General features: G+C 43.6%; 2 protein-coding genes across 3 annotated transcripts in view; both read right to left on the bottom strand.

The window, feature by feature from the left end:
- TMIGD3 (transmembrane and immunoglobulin domain containing 3) overlaps positions 1 to 21,509 on the bottom strand; it is an 81,810-nt gene that overhangs the window by 15,681 nt on the left and 44,620 nt on the right. The gene's annotated exons all lie outside the window — the stretch shown is intronic.
- On the bottom strand, positions 376 to 6,666 carry ADORA3 (adenosine A3 receptor). Its single transcript, NM_001302775.2, is given in 2 exon segments — positions 376 to 1,502; positions 5,550 to 6,666. Coding segments are annotated over 2 exon segments (957 nt in total). The 5' UTR covers positions 5,900 to 6,666; the 3' UTR covers positions 376 to 895.

The raw sequence follows: 21,509 nt of genomic DNA, 5'->3' as shown, positions 1-21,509 counted from the left end.
ATCGAGCCACTACACTCCAGCCTGGGTGACAGAGCGAGACCTTGTCTCAAAAAAAGAGAAAGAAACAAAAGAAAAGAAAAGGGCTCAACAAATAATAGCTATCCATTGTCTCTTTTTGCCCTACCCCCACTACTCCTGTGAGAATGAAACACCAGGGGAAATGAATAGGATTCTTTCTCTCACAATAGATGAATGGTTCATAAAGCTGACAAATGCTCTGATGAACCCAGGAATAAGGATCAGGGTGTTCTGGGGCTACGAGTAAGAAGGTGAGTATGCCAACACATGGCTCCAAGTAGCAAGCAAGCTTAGTGCCAAAGACAGCCAGCTGGGTCTTTAAGCCCCAAGTTACCCCAGCAAAGAGCTACACTTCAGTTAGCTATTAGCTTTTATTTACTCAAAAACATCCACAGGTGAATTCAGCAGTTTAAGTCCCCCTTAAACTCAGTTTATTTCTTCTGTTCCCAACATCTCCTAGGCATCCTCTGAGAGCAGGTTCTCTGCTCAATTCCACAATGGCATGGAAATGAGTCACCCCACACACATGTTCAGCCCGACTAGAGCCTTTTGTCAGTAAGTCAACTAGGCACCCTTCAGGCTCCATGACTTATTCTTCTATTGGGAAGAAGGAAAACAGGCAATAATATCAATAATACGTTGTCCCCAAGTCAGGCCTCCAAAACACTGAATTAGAGAGAAAGGACAAGGGAAAAATGAAGTGGAGGAAGAGAGTAGTGGAGTGGGGGAGATATAATTGGGGAGCACTGGAGATGCTCCCACCTCAGTGGAAGTAATCAAGGATGTAAAAATCCCTTGGCCCAGGCATACAGGCCCTCAAGTGTTTGTTGATGGGGAATCTGAAGGTCAATGAGACAGAGTCATCTCTGATGGATAACTACTCAGAATTCTTCTCAATGCTTGTGTCCAAAGAATCAGAGGGATGGCAGACCACACAGGCTTTGAGGATCAAAAGGTACGTTTCCTTGAACTTCTTTATTTTATAGGCATAGACGATAGGGTTCATCATGGAGTTGGCATGGGACAGCAGGATGCCCATGTACAGCACAAGCTGTGGTACCTCACCATTAAAGTAGATGATGCAGTTGATGATAGATAAAGGCAGCCATGACAGAGCAAACAAGAAAAGAACCAGAAACAAGGACTTAGCCGTCTTGAACTCCCGTCCATAAAATGCACCTGTCTCTTTGGAGTTAGATAAGTTCAGACTGAGTTTGTTCCGAATGATGTAAAAGATGTCAAGATAGATGGCGCACATGACAACCAGGGGGATGAAAATCCAGGTGAGGAAGCTGAAGTATACCATGTAGTCCATTCTCATGACGGAAACAAATTGGCATGAAAGGAAGGTGACATTTCTGTGGTACTCTGAGGTCAGTTTCATGTTCCAGCCAAACATGGGGGTCAATCCCACCAGGAATGACACCAGCCAGCAAAGGCCCAGGGCCAGCCATATTCTTCTGTGAGTGGTGACCCTCTTGTATCTGTGTGAATGAAGAGAGTCAGTGAGTCCACAGCAGTAATTGCTAAAGGGTAGGGGAGATGGAGCTGGTAAAGGAGAGAGAGAGAGGTGAGATAAGGCATATACTCTCTTAATTCTCCAATCTTCTGCTAAGAGAGGGCAGCATTGATATCCTATGGTGATTCCAGCTAAACTCCACTGGATACGAAGACAAGATGAGCAGACAACGATTGGAGAAAAATCCAGGAAACTTCTCTGGGGACTTTTCTAAAGAAGAACACTCTTGAATGGATAAGGAAGATGTTGCCTAGAGTCAAGTGCTTACGTGCTCCACTCAGGGCTCCACTTACTGAGAGCTATACAACTGTTACCTATCTTTTCTTTTTCTTTTTTTTTTTTTAACTCAAAAACATCCACAGGTGAATTCAGCAGTTTAAGTCCCCCTTAAACTCAGTTTACTCCTTCTGTTCCCAATAAGGTGTAAGCCCAAGAATTATTCAGTTCCTGGGAGCTGAGATTCATCTAAGTCTCCTAGGATTGTCTGCCTGGTGAGAAATGACATTCTCAAAGCAAGCTTGCCTGCTGTTGGCACTGTTCTGTTTGGCTGTTGTGCAGATTCTCATAAATTATACTATACCTCCCCGACACTTCCCCTCTACCTGTGCCTGCTCCTGCTTCTCTATCTTCATGGGCATCCATACTTGGTATTTGAGTTAAATGAATCAATGAAGTTACAAAATTGTATTGAAGTGTTTCAGAGACCTTAAAGGACTCATACAGTAAGAGTCCCCATTGCTCCTTAAACTGTCCTTCCTGACAGCAGCCTATACAGACCACAAAAAGGAAACAAATATAGTTAAGCATCAGTAGATTTTTATCTCAATTAAATCTCACAACAAACAGGAGATATTTTATTATAACCTCAATTTTATTGATGGCAATTGTGAAAATAATAGTAATGATAGCCACCATTTATTGAGCACAGACTGTGTGACAGGTATGTTTCTAAGAGCTTTACATATGTTAACGCATTTCATCTTATGAGGATAGTGCAATTATCCCCATTTTGTAGATTAAAAAGTGAAACACAAACAAGTAACTTCTACAAGTTAGAAGTGGTGGGGCTAAAACTAAAACAAGGTAAGTCTGAGTTCCGAGCATCGTAACCACTGTGATACAGAGTGGAAACCAAAGGAGATAAAGTTAAACAACTTGTTCAAGATCAGATCTCTAATCTGGGATTTGAACCCAGACTGTCTACATCTAAAGCTTGTTTGTAGCTCCCCCACTCTGCTCTTTCCTCCAGAGAAGTGACGAGAAACACGAGACCAATGCAATTTAGGTCACCCGGGGAAGTAGATTTCTCCATTTGGCAGTTCGTTCTATTCATATGGTCACGTGTAATGAAGAATATTTTTACGAAAAAAGCTCTCACATCTCAGGAGGAGGAGGAAAAATATACATATATATAGGATATATATATTTATTATATTATATATAGGATATATATTTAATATAATAAATATATATAGGATATATATATTTAATATAATAAATATATATAGGATATATATATTTAATATAATAAATATATATAGGATATATATATTTAATATAATAAATATATATAGGATATATATATTTAATATAATAAATATATATAGGATATATATATTTAATATAATAAATATATATAGGATATATATATTTAATATAATAAATATATATAGGATATATATATTTAATATAATAAATATATATAGGATATATATATTTATTATAATAAATATATATAGGATATATATATTTAATATAATAAATATATATAGGATATATATATTTAATATAATAAATATATATAGGATATATATATTTAATATAATAAATATATATAGGATATATATATTTAATATAATAAATATATATAGGATATATATATTTATTATAATAAATATATATAGGATATATATATTTAATATAATAAATATATATAGGATATATATATTTAATATAATAAATATATATAGGATATATATATTTAATATAATAAATATATATAGGATATATATATTTAATATAATAAATATATATAGGATATATATATTTAATATAATAAATATATATAGGATATATATATTTAATATAATAAATATATATAGGATATATATTTAATATATTATATATAGGATATATATAATATATTAAATATATAGGATATATATAATATATTAAATATATAGGATATATATAATATATTAAATATATAGGATATATATAATATATTAAATATATAGGATATATATAATATATTAAATATATAGGATATATATAATATATTAAATATATAGGATATATATAATATATTAAATATATATAGGATATATATTTAATATATTAAATATATATAGGATATATATTTAATATATTAAATATATATCCTATATATATTTAATATATTAAATATATATAGGATATATATTTAATATATTAAATATATAGGATATATATTTAATATATTAAATATATATAGGATATATATTTAATATATTAAATATATATAGGATATATATTTAATATATTAAATATATGTAGGATATATATTTAATATATTAAATATATGTAGGATATATATTTAATATATTAAATATATGTAGGATATATATTTAATATATTAAATATATGTAGGATATATATTTATTATAATAAATATATAGGATATATATTTATTATAATGAATATGTATAGGATATATATTTATTATATTAAATATATAGGATATATATTTATTATATTAAATATATATGGGATATATATTTATTATATTAAATATATATGGGATATATATTTATTATATTAAATATATATAGGATATATATTTATTATATTAAATATATAGGATATATATTTATTATATTAAATATATATAGGATATATATTTATTATATTAAATATATATAGGATATATATTTATTATAATAAATATATATAGGATATATATTTATTATATTAAATATATATAGGATATATATTTATTATATTAAATATATATAGGATATATATTTATTATATTAAATATATATAGGATATATATTTATTATATTAAATATATAGGATATATATTTATTATATTAAATATATAGGATATATATTTATTATAATAAATATATATAGGATATATATTTATTATATTAAATATATAGGATATATATTTATTATATTAAATATATATAGGATATATATTTATTATATTAAATATATATAGGATATATATTTATTATATTAAATATATATAGGATATATATTTATTATATTAAATATATATAGGATATATATTTATTATAATAAATATATATAGGATATATGTCTATTATAATAAATATATATAGGATATATGTCTATTATAATAAATATATATAGGATATATGTCTATTATAATAAATATATATAGGATATATGTCTATTATAATAAATATATATAGGATATATGTCTATTATAATAAATATATATAGGATATATATATTATAATAAATATATATAGGATATATATATTTAATATAATAAATATATATATATTCCAAGAATCCCTTTCTCAACATTGAAGTAGGCACAGAATAGGAAGCAAAGATAAAATAATAACCTACATTTGCAAAACAACAGAACCATCAGTTTATCTCCTCTCATGTTTATCTGCCTGCTTCTCCTAAAATAATAAGTCTTATCTAGTAGGCTTTTATCATTTTTAAAACTGAAGAGCATTTTTTACTAATTAAAGATGCATCAAGATTTCATCATTTTTAGCCAAGGATTAGTAATTATAGCTGGAGGGATTGAGCACCGACCCCTAGTCAGTGGAGAAAGGATTGGAGCATTCCTCTGATTCTAGCTCCTGAATCCCAGCCCATTGTTGCTAACCCCCTCACAGACCATATCACAAAAAGACACTTATTGCCCTCTTTCAAGATCAAGGGCCAATTTGGATACACTTTTACTCAAAAAGTCTGGGCTCTGGGCTTTGTAGCCTCATTTCCCAGCTGCCTCAATTGCTGCCCACCCCACGCCGCAGGCTACCTGACGGTAAGCTTGACCCGCAAGTATCGGTCCACAGCGATGGCCAGCAAGGACATGATGGAGGCGTGGGTAAAGATAAGCAGTAGGCAAGTCATAAAAAGGCAGCTGTAGAAGTGGATTGTGATGCCCAGGCTGACAACAATGGCCAAAGGCATGACCAGCACCCCAACAGCAATGTCAGCCAGGGCTAGAGAGACAATGAAATAGAAGGTGGTGGTCTGCAGGCTGGGGTTCAGCTTGACCACGCAGATGACCAGCACGTTGCCCACTATGGCGCAGAGTCCAATGAAAATTTCCATGGTGATGTAGGTAACATTGGCCAATGACAGAGCAGTGCTGTTGTTGGGCATCTTGCCTTCCCAGGGGAACCTCCACAGGGACAGGTGAGCCAGCAAGATCCGTCTGTAGGGCCAGTGGGCCTAGCTCTCGCCAGACGTCTTCCCAGAGGTCCATGTGCAGTGACAGTCTAAAATTCCCAACTTGCTCATTCCTACCCTTTTCTGGTGGGGTGATCTCTTGGAAACCCTTCTCCTTCGAAAGGGCTCATCACAGGTGGGTCACTTCCAGCCCCTTTATGCGCCGCACATCCTCAAGTTTCCAGAACGCTGTAGGACAGCTCTATATGGACTGAATCTGAAAGTGCTGCTGCTCTTAGTTCCCCAAACAGATGTCCTCAAGGCCTCTGCCTGCAGCTTTTTGGCTTTTTGAGTTCCATCAAGATAAGCAACCCTCTTCAGGGGTGTTTCAGGAAGTGAGATGGGCCAAGAGGAAGTACAGAGCCCAGAACTCTCAGCAAAAAGATAGAAAGAGCAGAAGAGGAGCCATGAGTGGCACAGAGAAGGCTCGAGACAAGATTGGGTATCAGAGTTCATTCATTCAGGGACCAGATGACAGTGCAGGATCAGGTGGGAGCGGAGCTGGAAGCACTGACTACGCAATCTTTCTGCCAGCTTAGCAAAGAGATCTCATGATAAGGAGGCAAACGGGAGAAGCAGAGGAACAAAAAAGAGACTTTGGTGGCAGCCTCCTAACCTTAGCCAGAACTATTCCTGCTAAGTTCTTGCACGAGTTGACGCTTTGCTGAGCACAGCCGATACCCAGCCTTTGCAGCAAAGATCCTTGGTCAAAGGGATAAGCAAAGATTCCCTGCTCAGAAGGGCAAAAACTCAGCACCTCTGAGAAGCATCACATCTGCTTAGCCTCCACCTCTCTTTCTCAGCTCACACCCTAGCAAAATCACACTGGCACTTACGCTGGCAGCCGGCCAATGTCCAACCTATGTGGGGAACGACAGAATAGCAGAATGACCAGACATACAGAAAGAAGGGAAAAGAACGTGTGCAACAGAATCAAATGGCATATCCTCCTGCCCACACTCCCCAAGCCTCAGCCCCATCCCCGCAGGAACAGGCGACTGTCTGGGAATCAGCCCCCTCTCCCTGAAGCTGCTTACCTAGTCACCAACTTCTGGGAACCAGACACTTGCACGCCATTGTTATTTGGGGAGCCCACCTGGTTCAGGTGCTTCTCAGCACCATCCAAAGGGATTATTTTAACCAGGCATGTTAGAGAGGCAGCAAGAAGGAACACTTGGACCCAAGCCCACACAGTGGCTTGAGGGCTTTATCATTTTTACTTTAAGCATCTAAATATGTACAGCCCAAAATAAAATTCAGCAGTAACAACAATGGCGTTCTGGTGTTTACTAACAAACACTTCGGAGTGGGGCATAAGGGAGACGCTTCTGCCTGGGGCTCATCAGGGTCCTCTTGTTAGTTGATCTGCTCTGGCATCATTCATTGATTCCACTCCCGACCCCCACCCTGTATCCCAAGTTGATCCAAGTCTTACCAAATCCCATACTTGTCCCCGCCAGACTTGTCATTTCTCCCTGAGCAAACTCCCCAGACATTAAAAAGGGCAGTCCTCTCCAACTGAATTTCCATCATTCTAGTATTTTCCAATGTCAGTTCTGCCCACATCCCTGCACTGCTGGAACTTGAAAAGCTTCATCGGCCTCCAATGTGTCTCTCATAAATGTTTCTACTGTAATTGTTTTCTTTATCTGTGCTTCAGAGAAGGAAGTTACCAAGAGAAATTTCTAGGAGGCAGCACTCTGCCAAAAAAAAAAAAAAAAAAAAGAAGCCTTTCTCACTATATAGCACTCTTTGAACCTTAGTTAAATTCTTTTGGAATCAGTCCATCTCAGCTGGGTCAGAGAAACCAAGGAAAGGGGTTTGTGTCCAAACACAGCATGCTGTAGGCAAGATACCACATGAAAGAATAACCCACTAGAGAGAATAAAGGCAGGAGACACACTTAGGGTCACCAGCCCAGCCACCTCTGCCCATCTGGGAATTCTACCCTCAGAATTCTCTGCACATACCATGGGGGTTTCTTTTCTGTGAACAAGAGAAGCCCTTCCTTCATGTTCTCTGAATAGACAAGGTCCATCACTGCTGGGTGGGGTGATTTGAGAACAGAGGGGAAGGACTTTCACAGTCACTTAACATTTTGGCCTGGAACCTGACCGTAGATTGAAAACCAAAAGGCAATCTGGGAAAGAGGACAGAGAGGCTGGGGCAGAAGGTCACTTCATTTGCCCATTCCTACCGCTGCACCCACAGCCCATGGCGCACAGCCACTCTTGGTCATGTGCCTCATCACATCTCAAGTAGGAGATGCTGCAGCCTCCTACTCGGTGCCTCAGGCAACCAGAGGAACCACGCCAGAGCTCGATGCCCAGGATGACCCCTGCCCCTTCTAAACCATTTGGTCTGCACATTGCCTTAGGATCAAGTCCAGACTCCTTAGAGTGGCTTATACCCTTCTGATGGGTCTCCCAGCCTCTGCAGTCTCCTGTCACCTGGGTCCGCACAGACACCATTGGCTGCACTAGACTGAGCAACTCGTGGCTCAGAGTCATTCTCTTTCACTTCCTCTCCCCTGTGCACACACTCTTTGTCTGGTTTGCAGGGCCCTTCTCCCCGAAGTCCATCTAGAAAACAAATACTTTTCCTCCAAGACTGTTACCCAAAAGGACCTTGAAGAAAACTTCCCAGTCTTCACCTCTCCTCTGGGACCGCACTGTGCTGTGTGTATATGACTTCCCCACTTAGCCTGTAAGTTCCTGGAGGACAGGGACCACCACTTTCCATTTCTGCATTTCTCGCCCCTACTATGATGCCTGGCAGATCATAGGTGCTCAGTACATTTTTGATGAATGAATAGGAAAGCACTTCAGTGAATCAGGTGGCATAAACTAGGCATTGGGTATATAAGGAAACAATAAATCAGCGAGGACTCTTAAGTGCTCTGCCTCATACCAACTACTCAGTGTTAAGCAGCTTCTATTCACAGACTCATTCAATGCTCTCGAATGAAATAGATACTACCATTATGCTGAGCAAGTTGAGGCTCAGCGGGGTTAAATAACTTGCCCAAAGTTGTAAGCTAGGCAGTGGCGAAGCCAGCATTCAAACCCAGGCTTCTGCTTCGGAGCCCAGGTTCTGAATGGCAGCCCTCAGTAAGTAAATGAGCAAATAAACTCTACAAACCTTTCAAAAGTACAAGGAGTCCCTGGGTTTGATGTTGCCATGCTATCAAAATCAGTAGAGATCAGTATTCTCAGATCTAAAAAAGAAAGTAGCCACCAAGACTATGGGCACAAAGCACAAGTATAATGTAGATTTGGCAACTGCTCTGAGCTAGGAAGAGATGGCAGGACCAGAGAGATGACTGCATGAGCAGGTCGCTGGTAAGGCTGGGGCCCCAAGGTGAGCTCTGGGCCAGAAAGGAAACCATTTTTATTGGATCAAGGTACGATTTTTTTCTTAAAAAAAAAAAAATATATATATATATAATATATATATATACACACACACACATATATATACACACACATATATACATATATATACACACACATACATATATACATATATATACATATATACACACACATATATGTGTGTGTGTGTATATATATATATATGTTAACTGTAGTTAACTGTGGTTCAGGAGAATTTCCCACCTAAAAGAAAGGCCATGGCTGTTTTCAATTTTACTAGAAGAGGCTGGGTGTGGTGGCTCAGCCTGCAACCTTAGCACTTTGGGAGGCTGAGGTGAGAGGATTGCTTGAGGCCAGGAGCTCAAGACCAACCTGGCCAACATACTGAGACCCCACCTCTATTTTTTTTTAATTAAAAATAAATTTTAAAATTCTGCTAAAAGAACCTGAACTCCATCAGGGAAGCGAAGATCTAGGAGAAACCATTGGCTTAAATCACAGGAAGAGTGACTGGAGGGGAAAGGCCTCACCTGTCCCAAACCCTGGCCTGGGGCCTACTTGGGTCTGATGCCACTGGGCACAGCTCAACCACAAGGCTGCAACCTTGCCCTTGGGGTTCCGCTTAATAATCTGAGAGGCTGGCAGCAGAGATGATTCATCTGATCCTTTGCAGCTTCTCAGAAAACCCTAAAAAACCCCAGTTGCCAGCCTACAAAAACAGCAAGATGTAGTGTTAGCAGGAGCCCAGGGAAAAGGCCTCTGGAGCCCTAGAGCTGGTCCACGGGCAGCTAAGACCGGATGTCAGGCAGGCGAAAGGTGGGGCTTCTGCCCAAGGCTGTCTCCCACCCCACGGCCGTCTGCAGAGTTGCACAAAATCAGCTTGCTCACTTCCTCTTGGCCCCATCACCACTTCCCCAAAGCCTTACATTTTTATAGTTTCATGTTTGCTAGCCGACAGCTGAGGCTTAGAAAAGACAAGTGCTCAGGGTCAGCCCTGAAGGTGGCGCTTCCTAGGCCCCTCCCCCACCACTCTCCGGGCTCTGCCTCTCCATCAAGCCCCGGGGGTCAGGCTGGGCTTTCCCGCGCCGGGGGTTGATCTGGAGCCTCTGTCCACACGGGCCTTCTAACCAGGGCCCAGCCACTGAGGCCAATCCAAGGAGCCCAAGACTCACAGGCTGTAGTCTGAGCACAAGGAGTTTCACTCCATGCCAGTGTTGGTGGGAGGGAGGGTGAGGCCTGGAAAGGGAGGTCAAGGTTCCTTCACTCTGAGCAACAGGAAATCCTGCCCCACGAAGGGGAGCTGCTCTGGGCGCTCAGCCTCACCCACCAGACCCCCCCACCCACACCGAGTGTGTCAGGAGGTCTCCAGGCCCTGGGGGAAAGAGAAGGGTTCAGCTAACTGAACTCAAGGCACTCAGAAAGTGAGGAAGCGTTTCAGCTGCCGGAGACTTAGCACGGTAGCATCAGCTTCAAGTGTCTGAGTGACTCCTGCGTCCCAGCTGAGGCGCTATGCTCAATGGTGGCCACCAGAGGGCAGCACGTTTCTGTTGTCATTCGGGACCCAGGCTGCTGCCGAGAAAGAAAACGGGAAGAACTTGAAACGCTCCTTTGAAACTGCTTAACCAGCAACCTCAGATGGTGCAGAAAATGAAAGAAGTGAGAATCAAGGGAAGGCAAAGGGGTCGAGAATAGGTAGCCAACTGCCTGAAGTCAATCCAATCCCATAGAATATTCCTGGGCAGTACCAAATTCAGTCCTCCTGACTCCAGAAGGTTGAGAAGCAGCTTTGCCTTTCAAACCTGTGACTGTTCCAATAAACACAGTATTTGTGTTTTGCTTTGTCATGTGCAAAGCTCCTCCCACAATCAACTTTACTGAATTAACTCAACAACCCCACAAGGCAGGTATCATCAATCTCATCAGAATGAGTGACCTGCTCAGGATCATACACCGCCAGGCGCGGTGGCTCATGCCTGTAATCTCAGCACTTTGGGAGGCCGAGGCGGGCGGATCACGAGGTCAGGCGTTCTAGATCAGCGTGGCCAACGTGGTGAAACCCCGTCTCGACTAAAAATACAAAAATTAGCTGGGCGTGGTGGCGGGCGCCTGTAATCCCAGCTACTCAGGAGGCTGAGGCAGGAGAATTGCTTGAACCCGGGAGGCGGAGGTTGCAGTGAGGTGAGATCGCACCACTGCATTCCAGCCTGGGCGACAGAGCGAGACTCCGTCTCAAACAAACAAACAAACAAACAAACAAAAGCAGCACCAGGATGGGAGCCCAGCTCCTGGTCTCCTCGCTTAAGATGAGAATGGGGAAGACCAGGAGGGATTTGCCAGTAGGGGGTTGCAGTGGAATTTTTAGCCACCTACGTCATTGATCCTTCCCTTGGCACCTGTCAACCTCTGACCTATCCTTCCCCTCCTGTGAGCTCAGGTCCCACTGGTCAATTTTCCCAGCCTTTGCTGGAGAGCTTCCAAGATTTCTCCAAATGCCCTCATATCTCTTGGCCACCCAGCCTCCTCTTTATCACAGTCCTAGGCTTCTGGGTGCTCAGGCCGGGTGTCCCCACCCCTATCACAGTGGTAGGGCCTCATCCCTTGATTTCACCCGGGAAGACTTTGGATCCTGATGTTGATTCTCATGCCCTTTATCTAAACACCGGGAGGCGTAGGAATGAGTTCTGGATATACCAACTACTGATCCCAAATGTTTACAGTAGGGCAATGTCCTGGTCTCCTTCTTTTAACCTGCTACCTACCAAATGGGACAAAACTTCTTACGGAATTGCATGCAAACCTTACCGCCACAGTGGGAGATAAGCAACCTCCTGATTTTGATGGCATGTGTCTTCCCCTCCTACTGCACAAGGTCCTTTCGTAATTATTACTGTAAGAGCTGCCATTGATAAAATGCCAATTCACATGTGCCAGGCACTATGCCAGGTGTTTTGCATACATCACTCACAATTCTATATCAGTCCTGCTGGGAAGTATTATTAGATCCATTTCACAGATAGAAAACTAAGGTTAGGAGAGAATTGACTCACTCTGGGCAGCACAGCAGCAAATGGCAGAGCTAGGGCCTGAACCCAAGTCTATCTTGGCTGCAAAGCCCTGGCTGTTTCAATGAGCCACACAAAAACAGTCCAATATCAATTATGCCAAAACCCAAATTGCCATTTTGGGCAGACATTCTTCAGTATCCTAATGGGTAGACTTGCTTCCTAGGCTGGGCCAGATATTGAAGGCTGTGCATTCTGTGTCAATTGTCTACTCTCCAGCTCCTGTCAAAGCTCAGCCAAGAGTTTTATTCCAGGCCCATGGAGAGCAGCCAACAGGCCCTTCCTCTACACTCCCTACCCGCAACTCCTGCGTCTACTCCCTGATCAGACAACAGCACTGCAAAACCGTTTTACTTTAGTTCCCTGCTGAAATGTCTTCCCAGATGACCTTAGTCTCTCTGCTTTTTATGAAAGGTTAATATAAAAAAACTGTACTATGAAGTATGTCTCGGTGTTTCATCATGATCGAAAATACTATCTGTTGCTATGTCTCTTACATAAAGTTTCATAGGATAAATTTCTCTGAGGAGTTTTAGTGCTAGAAAAGAGGTCGTTTTTCTTAATAAACTAGACTGCCTTGTTCATCTGGTTAGTGGCAGAGCTTTGTCTCATTCATTTGTGTGTGAGCAGCCAGGAGTGTCAGAGCCGATGTTCGGTCTCGGTAATCACACTTGGCTTAGGTTTTCTAGGATGCCTTGTGCCCCATATCATTCCTTGGCTACCGGTGTTTTAGTAATTCTGTCAGGCCCTGTTTTTCATGAGGAGCTGCACATCATTTTTGGCAGTGTGCAAGGTATAAGAAATGACTCCATAGAACTCACATTAGAAGGAGTACGCGTTTATTTTCAGGCATATTGCAGGTTGATCAGTCCAGTCTGTCATGCGGGGATACCTGTCACTACCCCCATGATTTGGGGGTGAGGATTTTTTTCTCCCACAAGTGGTCCAAAATGACATTTTCGATGATCAATTTTGGCAAAAGAGAAAAAACTGATGAGACTGAAAATGTCCCCTCATTTGAAGTGAGTCTTTTAATACAGCACTCACGGGCACCCACATCCAGCAATATTTAGGAAATGCTTCCTTAGGAATCGCACTGGGTAAACCATAATGCTATCATTCCCCCAGGAAGAATGTATTTTTATTGATGTGCACCCCACCTATTTCCACAAAGTACTGAAGTTACTGTCAGGCTGAGTTGATGGCTTCTTCCTCTACACGCCCACATCGCTTTACACATTCCTCTCTTGGAGCACTTACTACACTATTCTGTAGTTATTTATTTACATGACTGCTTCTCCCACTAGCTGGTAAACTCCTTAAATGTAGAAATTATGTCTTATTCATTTTTGTGTCTTCCTCCCACTTCCCTTCTCCCCAAAGCATGAAGATCCTAAAATATACCTGCCACAGAAGAAACCTGCAATAAATTCCAGTTGAATGTATTATGTAGTACTCTCAGGTCTGTCTTCTCCTTCCCTGTAAGAATGCTGGCTATACCTCTCTATGTCCAGTGAGGAATCAGAAGGGATATTTGGAAGACCTCTTCCTCAACAAAAAGTAGGTTTTTGCATCTTCTAACTTCAATCACAAACCACTACAGATAGAAAACACCACGTGACCTATTTGGGTCTAGTTAAAGGAAACCTCAGACAGAATGTCTAATATTTACATTACAGTTGCTATTTCAGCATTTTTACCTATAACAACCATTTAATTCCCTCATCTCTGTGATCTATCTCAAATGGTGCCCTTTATACACACACACACACACACGTCCACATGCTCTCTCCATCCTCTCTGTTTATTTCCTATGCCACACCTTTCGCAGTCAGAGCTCATTTGTTCATTTACTTGTCTTTGGTCTGTCCCCTTGCTTGTCTTGTTCACAATTCTATCTGCCAGACCTGGAACCACCTCTGGCCCTAGTTATCAGCTTAGTCTGACACATTACTCCTGATCACTGACCACTGATCTTGCCCCAAATCACAGTGTTCATGATGGGGTTTTTAGGACACAACACATTTGGAGTAAGATGTAACACCAGAGGGAACGGAGGCCCAGAGTAGCCAGTTCAGGGTCAAAACTAGAAAAGCAGCCAGGTTTCTTTGCTAGCAAGCCCCCTTCACTGGCTCGTTTGTCACTCTGTCCCCGTTTTCTGAAACCTGGGCCAAAGAGCTTAGGGCCCTCCAATCAAGCACACAGCTGACCCTTCCTTCTTCATCACTGCACTTGCCCTTTGCCAGTTGGCCAGTCAACCCATGCTAGTGGGTAGAATAGTGGGTGCTAATCAGTTACATTACCCACATCAGCAGTGCCCTTCAGACCCTCTCAAGCTGTGCCTAATTGATGTTCAGCTGCAGTGAGACACAGCCACCTGTGCGTCCAGCATAGCACGCACTCTAGTGCCTCCTCACTGGGCATCAGGCCCGCTCCACTCCACTTACCCCAACGCGCTCCAGAGGAGAAATCACTGTCAGGCTCCAGCCATGTGTTTCTGAATATGCTGTGTCTTTCTTATTTTGAACTCTGTGTCTAAATGGATGACCTTGGCCAAACTGCTTAATCTCTGTGCCTTCATTTCCCCCTTTGATAAATAAGATACCCCTCTGCGGACTGGATGAAGTAACCCAGGCACAGCAGTTGGCACAGCACTTGGTCCCCTGCACCACCACCTTGGGCAGCTACCAGGAATGTGAGTGCTGCAGCTGGGTGGGGTTGGGGGTTGATGTTTCACTATCAGAGCCACTCCAGTGCCCAACCAGTGCTCCACTTCCACTTACAAGGTGCTTGGTAGAGGTTGAATTAAAGGAAAGTCATTCCACACCCACCACCCTGTGGGCTACTGAACTGTGAGATACAGACTTGTTGGGAAGCCACAGGGGTGTGTTCCATAGACCCTGTGTTTCTGAAGGGCTGATTGTCTCAGTCTTTCTCTGGAGGTGCTCTATCCCTGTTCCAACTGCCCCAGTGGTACCTCCAGCTTTAGAAATAGGAAGTATCCAAAAGAGACTGTGGGAGGCAGTACCATTTTCCTCTCTTTTCTCCACCCTTGCCAAGAAGCAGTGGTTTGTCAGCATAAGCAGGCATGCTGGGTGGACTTTGTGAACCCCGGGGAAAGGCTGCCCCAGGTCTGACAGTTCACAGCTTCCAGACATTTAGTCTTCCAGGTCACCAGCCCCCAAGAGCCACCCAGGCCACCTCAGTTGCTGCAGGTGAAGCCCTCTAAGGGCCAGATATCAAGAACTAGAGTATTCAGAGCAATAATCACAGTTTCTGTTTCTTAAGTGTCATTCATTTTAGAAGGCCTGGCGGATCACTCAGCACTACTCACTGCTATAAAGGGGCCACCTCCTGCACAGGGTGTGAGGGTTGCTGAATAAACAGCAACAAGTGGGGATATTACAGCCAACTCCAGCCAAAACAACTGCACATCGGCAAACACGGAGGCACATGAGGCCAGTAATTTAATTTGCATTACATTTATTTGTATTTTCTCTTGACCTGAAATACAAAACATCCTCTAATCTTTCACTAACCCTGGAAACATTTCTGCTTTCAAAGAAGTAAATAAATAAAATTTATTCTAGGTTGGGAGTTTAGCCTCAGGGCTGGGCTGGGGAGCCAGGCTCTCCATTCTCTCCCAGGCCTCCAAGATAAAATCTCATTCTGTCCTTGTCCCTCTAAGATAAGTCAACTGGCCTGCTCAGTCCCAGAGGAAAGTTCGACACGGTTTCAGTGACCGTGACTTCAGCAGGGCCAACAGAACTCTAGGTCACTGCAGATGGTCCATCCTATGCCCCCTCCCTCCCTCTACCCCACCCACGCCTAGTGCCCATGACTAGGGCTTTTTGTGTTATCTCAGAGTTGGCACCCTCTCCATTTCCTGCCAATAATGCTAGCTGTTGTTTCTGAGCAAATGGAACAAATGACCAACGTGAACTCCATGCTGTCTGCAAACTGGAAACATCTGCAGGGAGGCAGGGCATCCCCTAGTTGGGGTGCGGTTGCATGGGAGCTGGTGGGAGGGGCTGTGGGAAGAAGGTCCAAGAATCTCAGGGAGGAGGGCAAAGGGTGAAGCCTCAACAGAAAACTGCACATAGGCACATGGGCCTCACAACCCCGTCCCTTCTTTTACTTTCCAAACATTCACTCTTTGCAGTGTCTTGACCAAATGAAGGGAGGATGCACACACCCTTTTATAAATATCATTTAAGATGTTAAACTCTTGTGTGGTAAAGCCAAAATGGCTCGTAGAAAGCAATAGGTGCAACTCGCCATTTCAGAGATGATGACAAAGGCCCAAAAAGGGAGTAGATGTAGTAGCTACAAGTAAAGTCTGGGATGTGCGGCAGCTCACACCTGTGATCCCAGTGCTTTGGAAGGCCGAGACAGGTGGATTGCTTGAGCCCAGGAGTTCAAGACCAGCATAAGCAACATAGCAAGACCCTGTCTCTACAAAAAAAATTCAGAAAAAATTAGTTGGGCGTGGTGTAAAAAATTATAGACCTGCACCTGCAGTCCCAGCTACTTGGGAAGTCAGGGAGGTCAAGCCTGGGAGGTTGAGGCTGCAGTAAGCAAGGATCACACCATCACTGCACTCCACCCTGGGTGACAGGATGAGACCTTGACTTAAAAAAAAAAGCAGCAGCAAAGTCTAAACCATACCCAGAACCGCCATTACCTTACTGCTAGTATATGAGTATGCATACAGTGTGGGAACACACACACACACACACACACACACACACACATCATACCATGCTGCCTCCCTTAAAGTCATGGTAAAAAGAGTCATGCCTCCCTTAAAGGCAGGCGCCATGTTCAGACTTCCCCATGCAGTAACACAATAATGGTAACACTCCAGGGCTCTCTCCAGGCCTGGACCACACTAGCACATCCTCTAATCTTTCATTAACCTTGGAATACTCTTGTCCGAGGCTCTCCCTGGATCCTTGACATAGCCCTATAATAGAGCCTGTCATTTTCATCACCTCTTCTTTTCACAGATAAGAATATTGACATTGAGCAAGGTCAAGCAACTTGCCCAAGTTTGCACTGCTAGCAAAGGGCAGAGCCCGTCTTGACCTCAGGCAGTCCCATGCCCAGCCGCCTGTGTTACACTGCCTGGAACCCCACATTGAATCCAATTGCAACCTTGAGAAGTGGGATTTGCTCATTTCTGCAGATGGGAAACAGAGGCTGAGAGTTTAGAATCCTGAATTCAACAGAAAGACAGCCCTTGGTCAGCTCTTCCACTGCGGAGGGAATCTCTAGAGTGAGACCTAGTTTCTTGACCCAGACTAACCTGGAAATGATTTTCTGAGCATCACAGTGGCGGGCACAAGGGGGAAGATCGACTAGCTCTTCCTTCCTGATTTCACTGGGGTCGCTGAACCAGAACTCCCACCTACTAAAAACTGAGCCTGGCTTCTCTTGCGCCTTGGGGAAGTGCCAGGTCCCTACCCTGTGGCCTGCGGTCCTCAGCCCTGCTTGTGTGAGGAAGGAGTCGCCGCTGAGAGGCTGTTCATGCCCTGGTTGTAGAGATTGGTGTTCCCCGATGGGAGTTGGGGACGCTGCCAGTCCCCTTTCAGCAGATGACAAGGAAGGAGGTCTCTGCAGCAGCCAGCTGCCCCTTGTGCCAGAGGCGATGAGCACCGGGCCTCCTGGCAGCGGCTGGGTTCCGCGGCAGCACGGGCCGCTCCCCTGAGCCTGGGAAGGAGGACACAGAGACTGCCCAGGAGCAGCGCTGAGGGGGCCCTGGGGCCGGGGACTGTGGCCCCGACAACCCCCCAGAAGTCGCAGTGGCGTCGGCTCTTCTCCCTTGCTCTACTGCGGCTGGTGGAGGGGGCGGGACTGTCGACCTGATTCATCCAAGACACAATTTGAGGATGCTGGTGCTGCGCCGGCCGGACGCACTCCTCCGGAACTCCGGGAGCCGGGGAGGCCGGAGGGAGGGGTGTTCCCCGCAGCTCGCAGAGGTCAGCACAGCCCCAGCCCAGACTGGAGGAACTGACCGCGGCGTTCCTACCATTTATATGTCAGGGAGCGGCGGGGACCTGCATGATTCCTGCTGGAGGACTGATCTGAGGCGAGTCTCTAGGAGGCTGGGAGTCCTCTGCACAACCCCGTCATGAGAGCAATTGGGTTTGCCCCCTGCCTGCCAGGACAGCGCCCTCAGCACCCCTGTTGGCAGGGCCGCGGTCCAGGGCAGACGGCCCTCACCTCCCAGGGCCTTGCAGGCAGCACCTTGTGCTAAAGTTGGCCTAAGCAGGAAGCTGCTCTCAGGGCATTTGAGAGAGGGGAGTGGGAATGCGAGCCAAAAGGAAGTCACAAAGATCAACTTAAAAATAGCACCCCCTCCAGGTCAGTCAGGAGGAGGAACTTGTAGAAAAGCCAAGTTCTGATGGTGATGGCTCAGGGCGACGTCAGAAAGGCCCAAAAGCAAATCAGCAGAGGCCGGGCTTGGAGCACATCTCATGCTCTTATCAGCCTCAGCAAACCACTGCCAAGACCCCTTCTTCTCCTTAGACTTCCGCCCCAGCCAGCATCTGTTTCCTCTCCTAAATTTAAACAACCAGGTTAGTGAACTTGAGAGAGCATTTCTGCCCAGGGAAGAGCAGACCCTCCTACGCCCTCAACAGAACACACAGGACACACAATGACACCAACTCCTCCTCAGCTTCTGCTGGGTGAGTGGGGCCCAGGGTTTCTGAGAAGTCCTCAGCTCCTATTATTCCAGGCAGAAAGCCACAAAGCTGAAGTCTGAAGAAGACCTCAGCTTGAAAGAGAGTAGGCAGGCCAGATGGCTGGGTTGTCCCAGGTTGAGCAGTGTGTGATGCCTTCCAACACGGGATAAGGTGAAGGGGGCCCTCAGGAAAGCCAGAAATCCACAAAACAACACTTGTTCCACGGCCCCAGCCCTGAGTGTTGATGGGTAAACCTCTTAACACAGCTAGTCTTGGGATAAATCAGACCTTCTGGCTTTTTCTAGGCACCATTCTCACTCTTATCTAAATAGAGCTGTTTGCTTAGGGGAAGGTGACAGCAACTACCTAGAACCTTTCCCTGGTTCTGCTGGCTTCTCAGTCCCAGACTATTATGGCCCCATCCCACACTCTCTCACTCTCACTCTCCCTTCCTCCCTCTGTCCCAAGTGCAGGAGTGCAAGCTCATGCTTGCGCATGTGTACACACACACACATGCACACACTAGCCTCATGGAAACATTTAGGGCAAAGAGGGATGTCTGAGGAACCCTCGATAAAGTCTCTCCTGGAGAGACTGAGTCCATATCCTTTCTCTTAGGCTATCAGGCCTCAGACATTTCCAAGAAACGTTCTTCCTAAGTAGCTTTATGCTGCTATGGCAATACAGGGCGACTTCCTTGGATTTAGCAGTAGTCAATGGAAAAAAAAAAAAAAGCAAGGACTGCTCCTGTTAATTGCATCCTGCTGTCTAGATTGCCTGTCACTCTCTTCTCTACATACCCCAGGCCATTTGTTGCAGCCAAGCTACTAGATTTCTCTTCCTTTCCTTACATATAGAAAACTGGTTAAATGTGTCATATTCTGCGAATTTGCCCTGAGTAGAGCATTTCTGAATTTCAGTCCACAAAAAACACATGCCAGAATCATACTAGGATTCAAAACCCCAGCCCTGCCACTTAGTGGCTGTGTGAGTTTTGGCAAATTACTTTAATTGTTCTGAGCTTATTTTCACATCTGTAAAGTGAGACTGAAAGAGGTTAATAAAAGCCACTTCAAAGAGCTGTGAAGTGGATTCAATGAGATGTTAGTTATAGATACCTGGCACCTTGCCCAACAACCAAAAGTGGGTCCTCAGTGGGTTGATGCACTTTTCTACTGCTGCATGGATTATCTATTTCTGTTTGGTGTGTTCCCCTTCATACTCCACATCAAAAACTTCAGAGCTTCTTATTAAAACCAGTGCCCCTCTCAGCATTAGCCTCATAACGACTCCCCAGTAATAACAGCAAATATTAGTTGAGTACTTTCTATGCAGACTGGGTTCTTTTGTATCTCAACACATCCCTGTGAGGCGGATATCATTTTGTACCCATTTTATAGATAAGTAGGCTGAGGTTCAGTGACTTACTCAAGAACACATATGCAGTTCATGGTAGAGCCAGGATCTGGACCCAAGCAGGCTGGCTCCAGAGGAACCACTTTTAACCTTTTTGCTATACCTGTGCTAACTGTTTGACAGATTGTGGCTCCCACTGTTAGGGACTTTTTCTGAATATAAGACAGACATGGATGGTCTTGATTTCCCCAGAATCTGGGTTTTAATCAGCCACACTGAATTGATCATTTGACAATGGTAGTTACCATTCATTCAGCATCTACTTATTTTAAGCCAGACACTTTGCATACATTATCTCTAAACCAGGGTTTCTCAACCTCAACCCTATTGACATTGTGGACTGGATAACTCTTTGTTGTGAGGAGCTGAATGTGCACTGTAGGATGTTTAGCAGTAACCATGGCTTCTGCCCACTAAATGCCAGTAGCATCCCCACATCCAAGTCATGACAATCAAAAGCGTCTCCAGACATTACTAAATGGTCCCTGGGAGAATTTGGAGAATGAGAATCACTCCCAGTTGAGAAACAGTGATCTAAACGAGAAGCCTAAAGTTCAGAGAGGCTAAGCAATTTTCCCAAGGTCACAAGCCTGGCAGGCAGCAGAGATAGAATCTGAACCAAGCTTTGCCTAACACCAAGGTCCAAGTAGGATCATTACATCATGCTCTCTCCTAGTTCCTAAATAAGGAAGGTGTGAACTAGATACTGAAATCTATTTGCCCAGAAGCAATACCATTAATGCATTCTGATTCTCCTATGCCAATATGGTTCAAATTCTGAACTTACAACCTCTGGCTACTTAACAGAGCACAATCTAGATGTAAGGTTTTTGGAGCCAAATCAACTGTGACCTAGGCCATCCTTCCCCAACTAGGAATATTTTCATTTTTTGTTTGTTTGTTTGTTTTTTGTTTTGTGAGACGGAGTCTCACTCTGTTGCCCAGGCTGGAGTGCAGTGGCGTGATCTTGACTCACCGCAACCTCTGCCTCCCGGGTTCAAGC

The sequence above is a fragment of the Pan troglodytes genome, chromosome 1 (genome assembly GCF_028858775.2).
Source record: "Pan troglodytes isolate AG18354 chromosome 1, NHGRI_mPanTro3-v2.0_pri, whole genome shotgun sequence".
NCBI classification, from domain to species: Eukaryota; Metazoa; Chordata; class Mammalia; order Primates; family Hominidae; genus Pan; species Pan troglodytes.
Note: the sequence above shows the minus strand (reverse complement) of the source record. Positions and strands in the feature narration are given on the sequence as shown.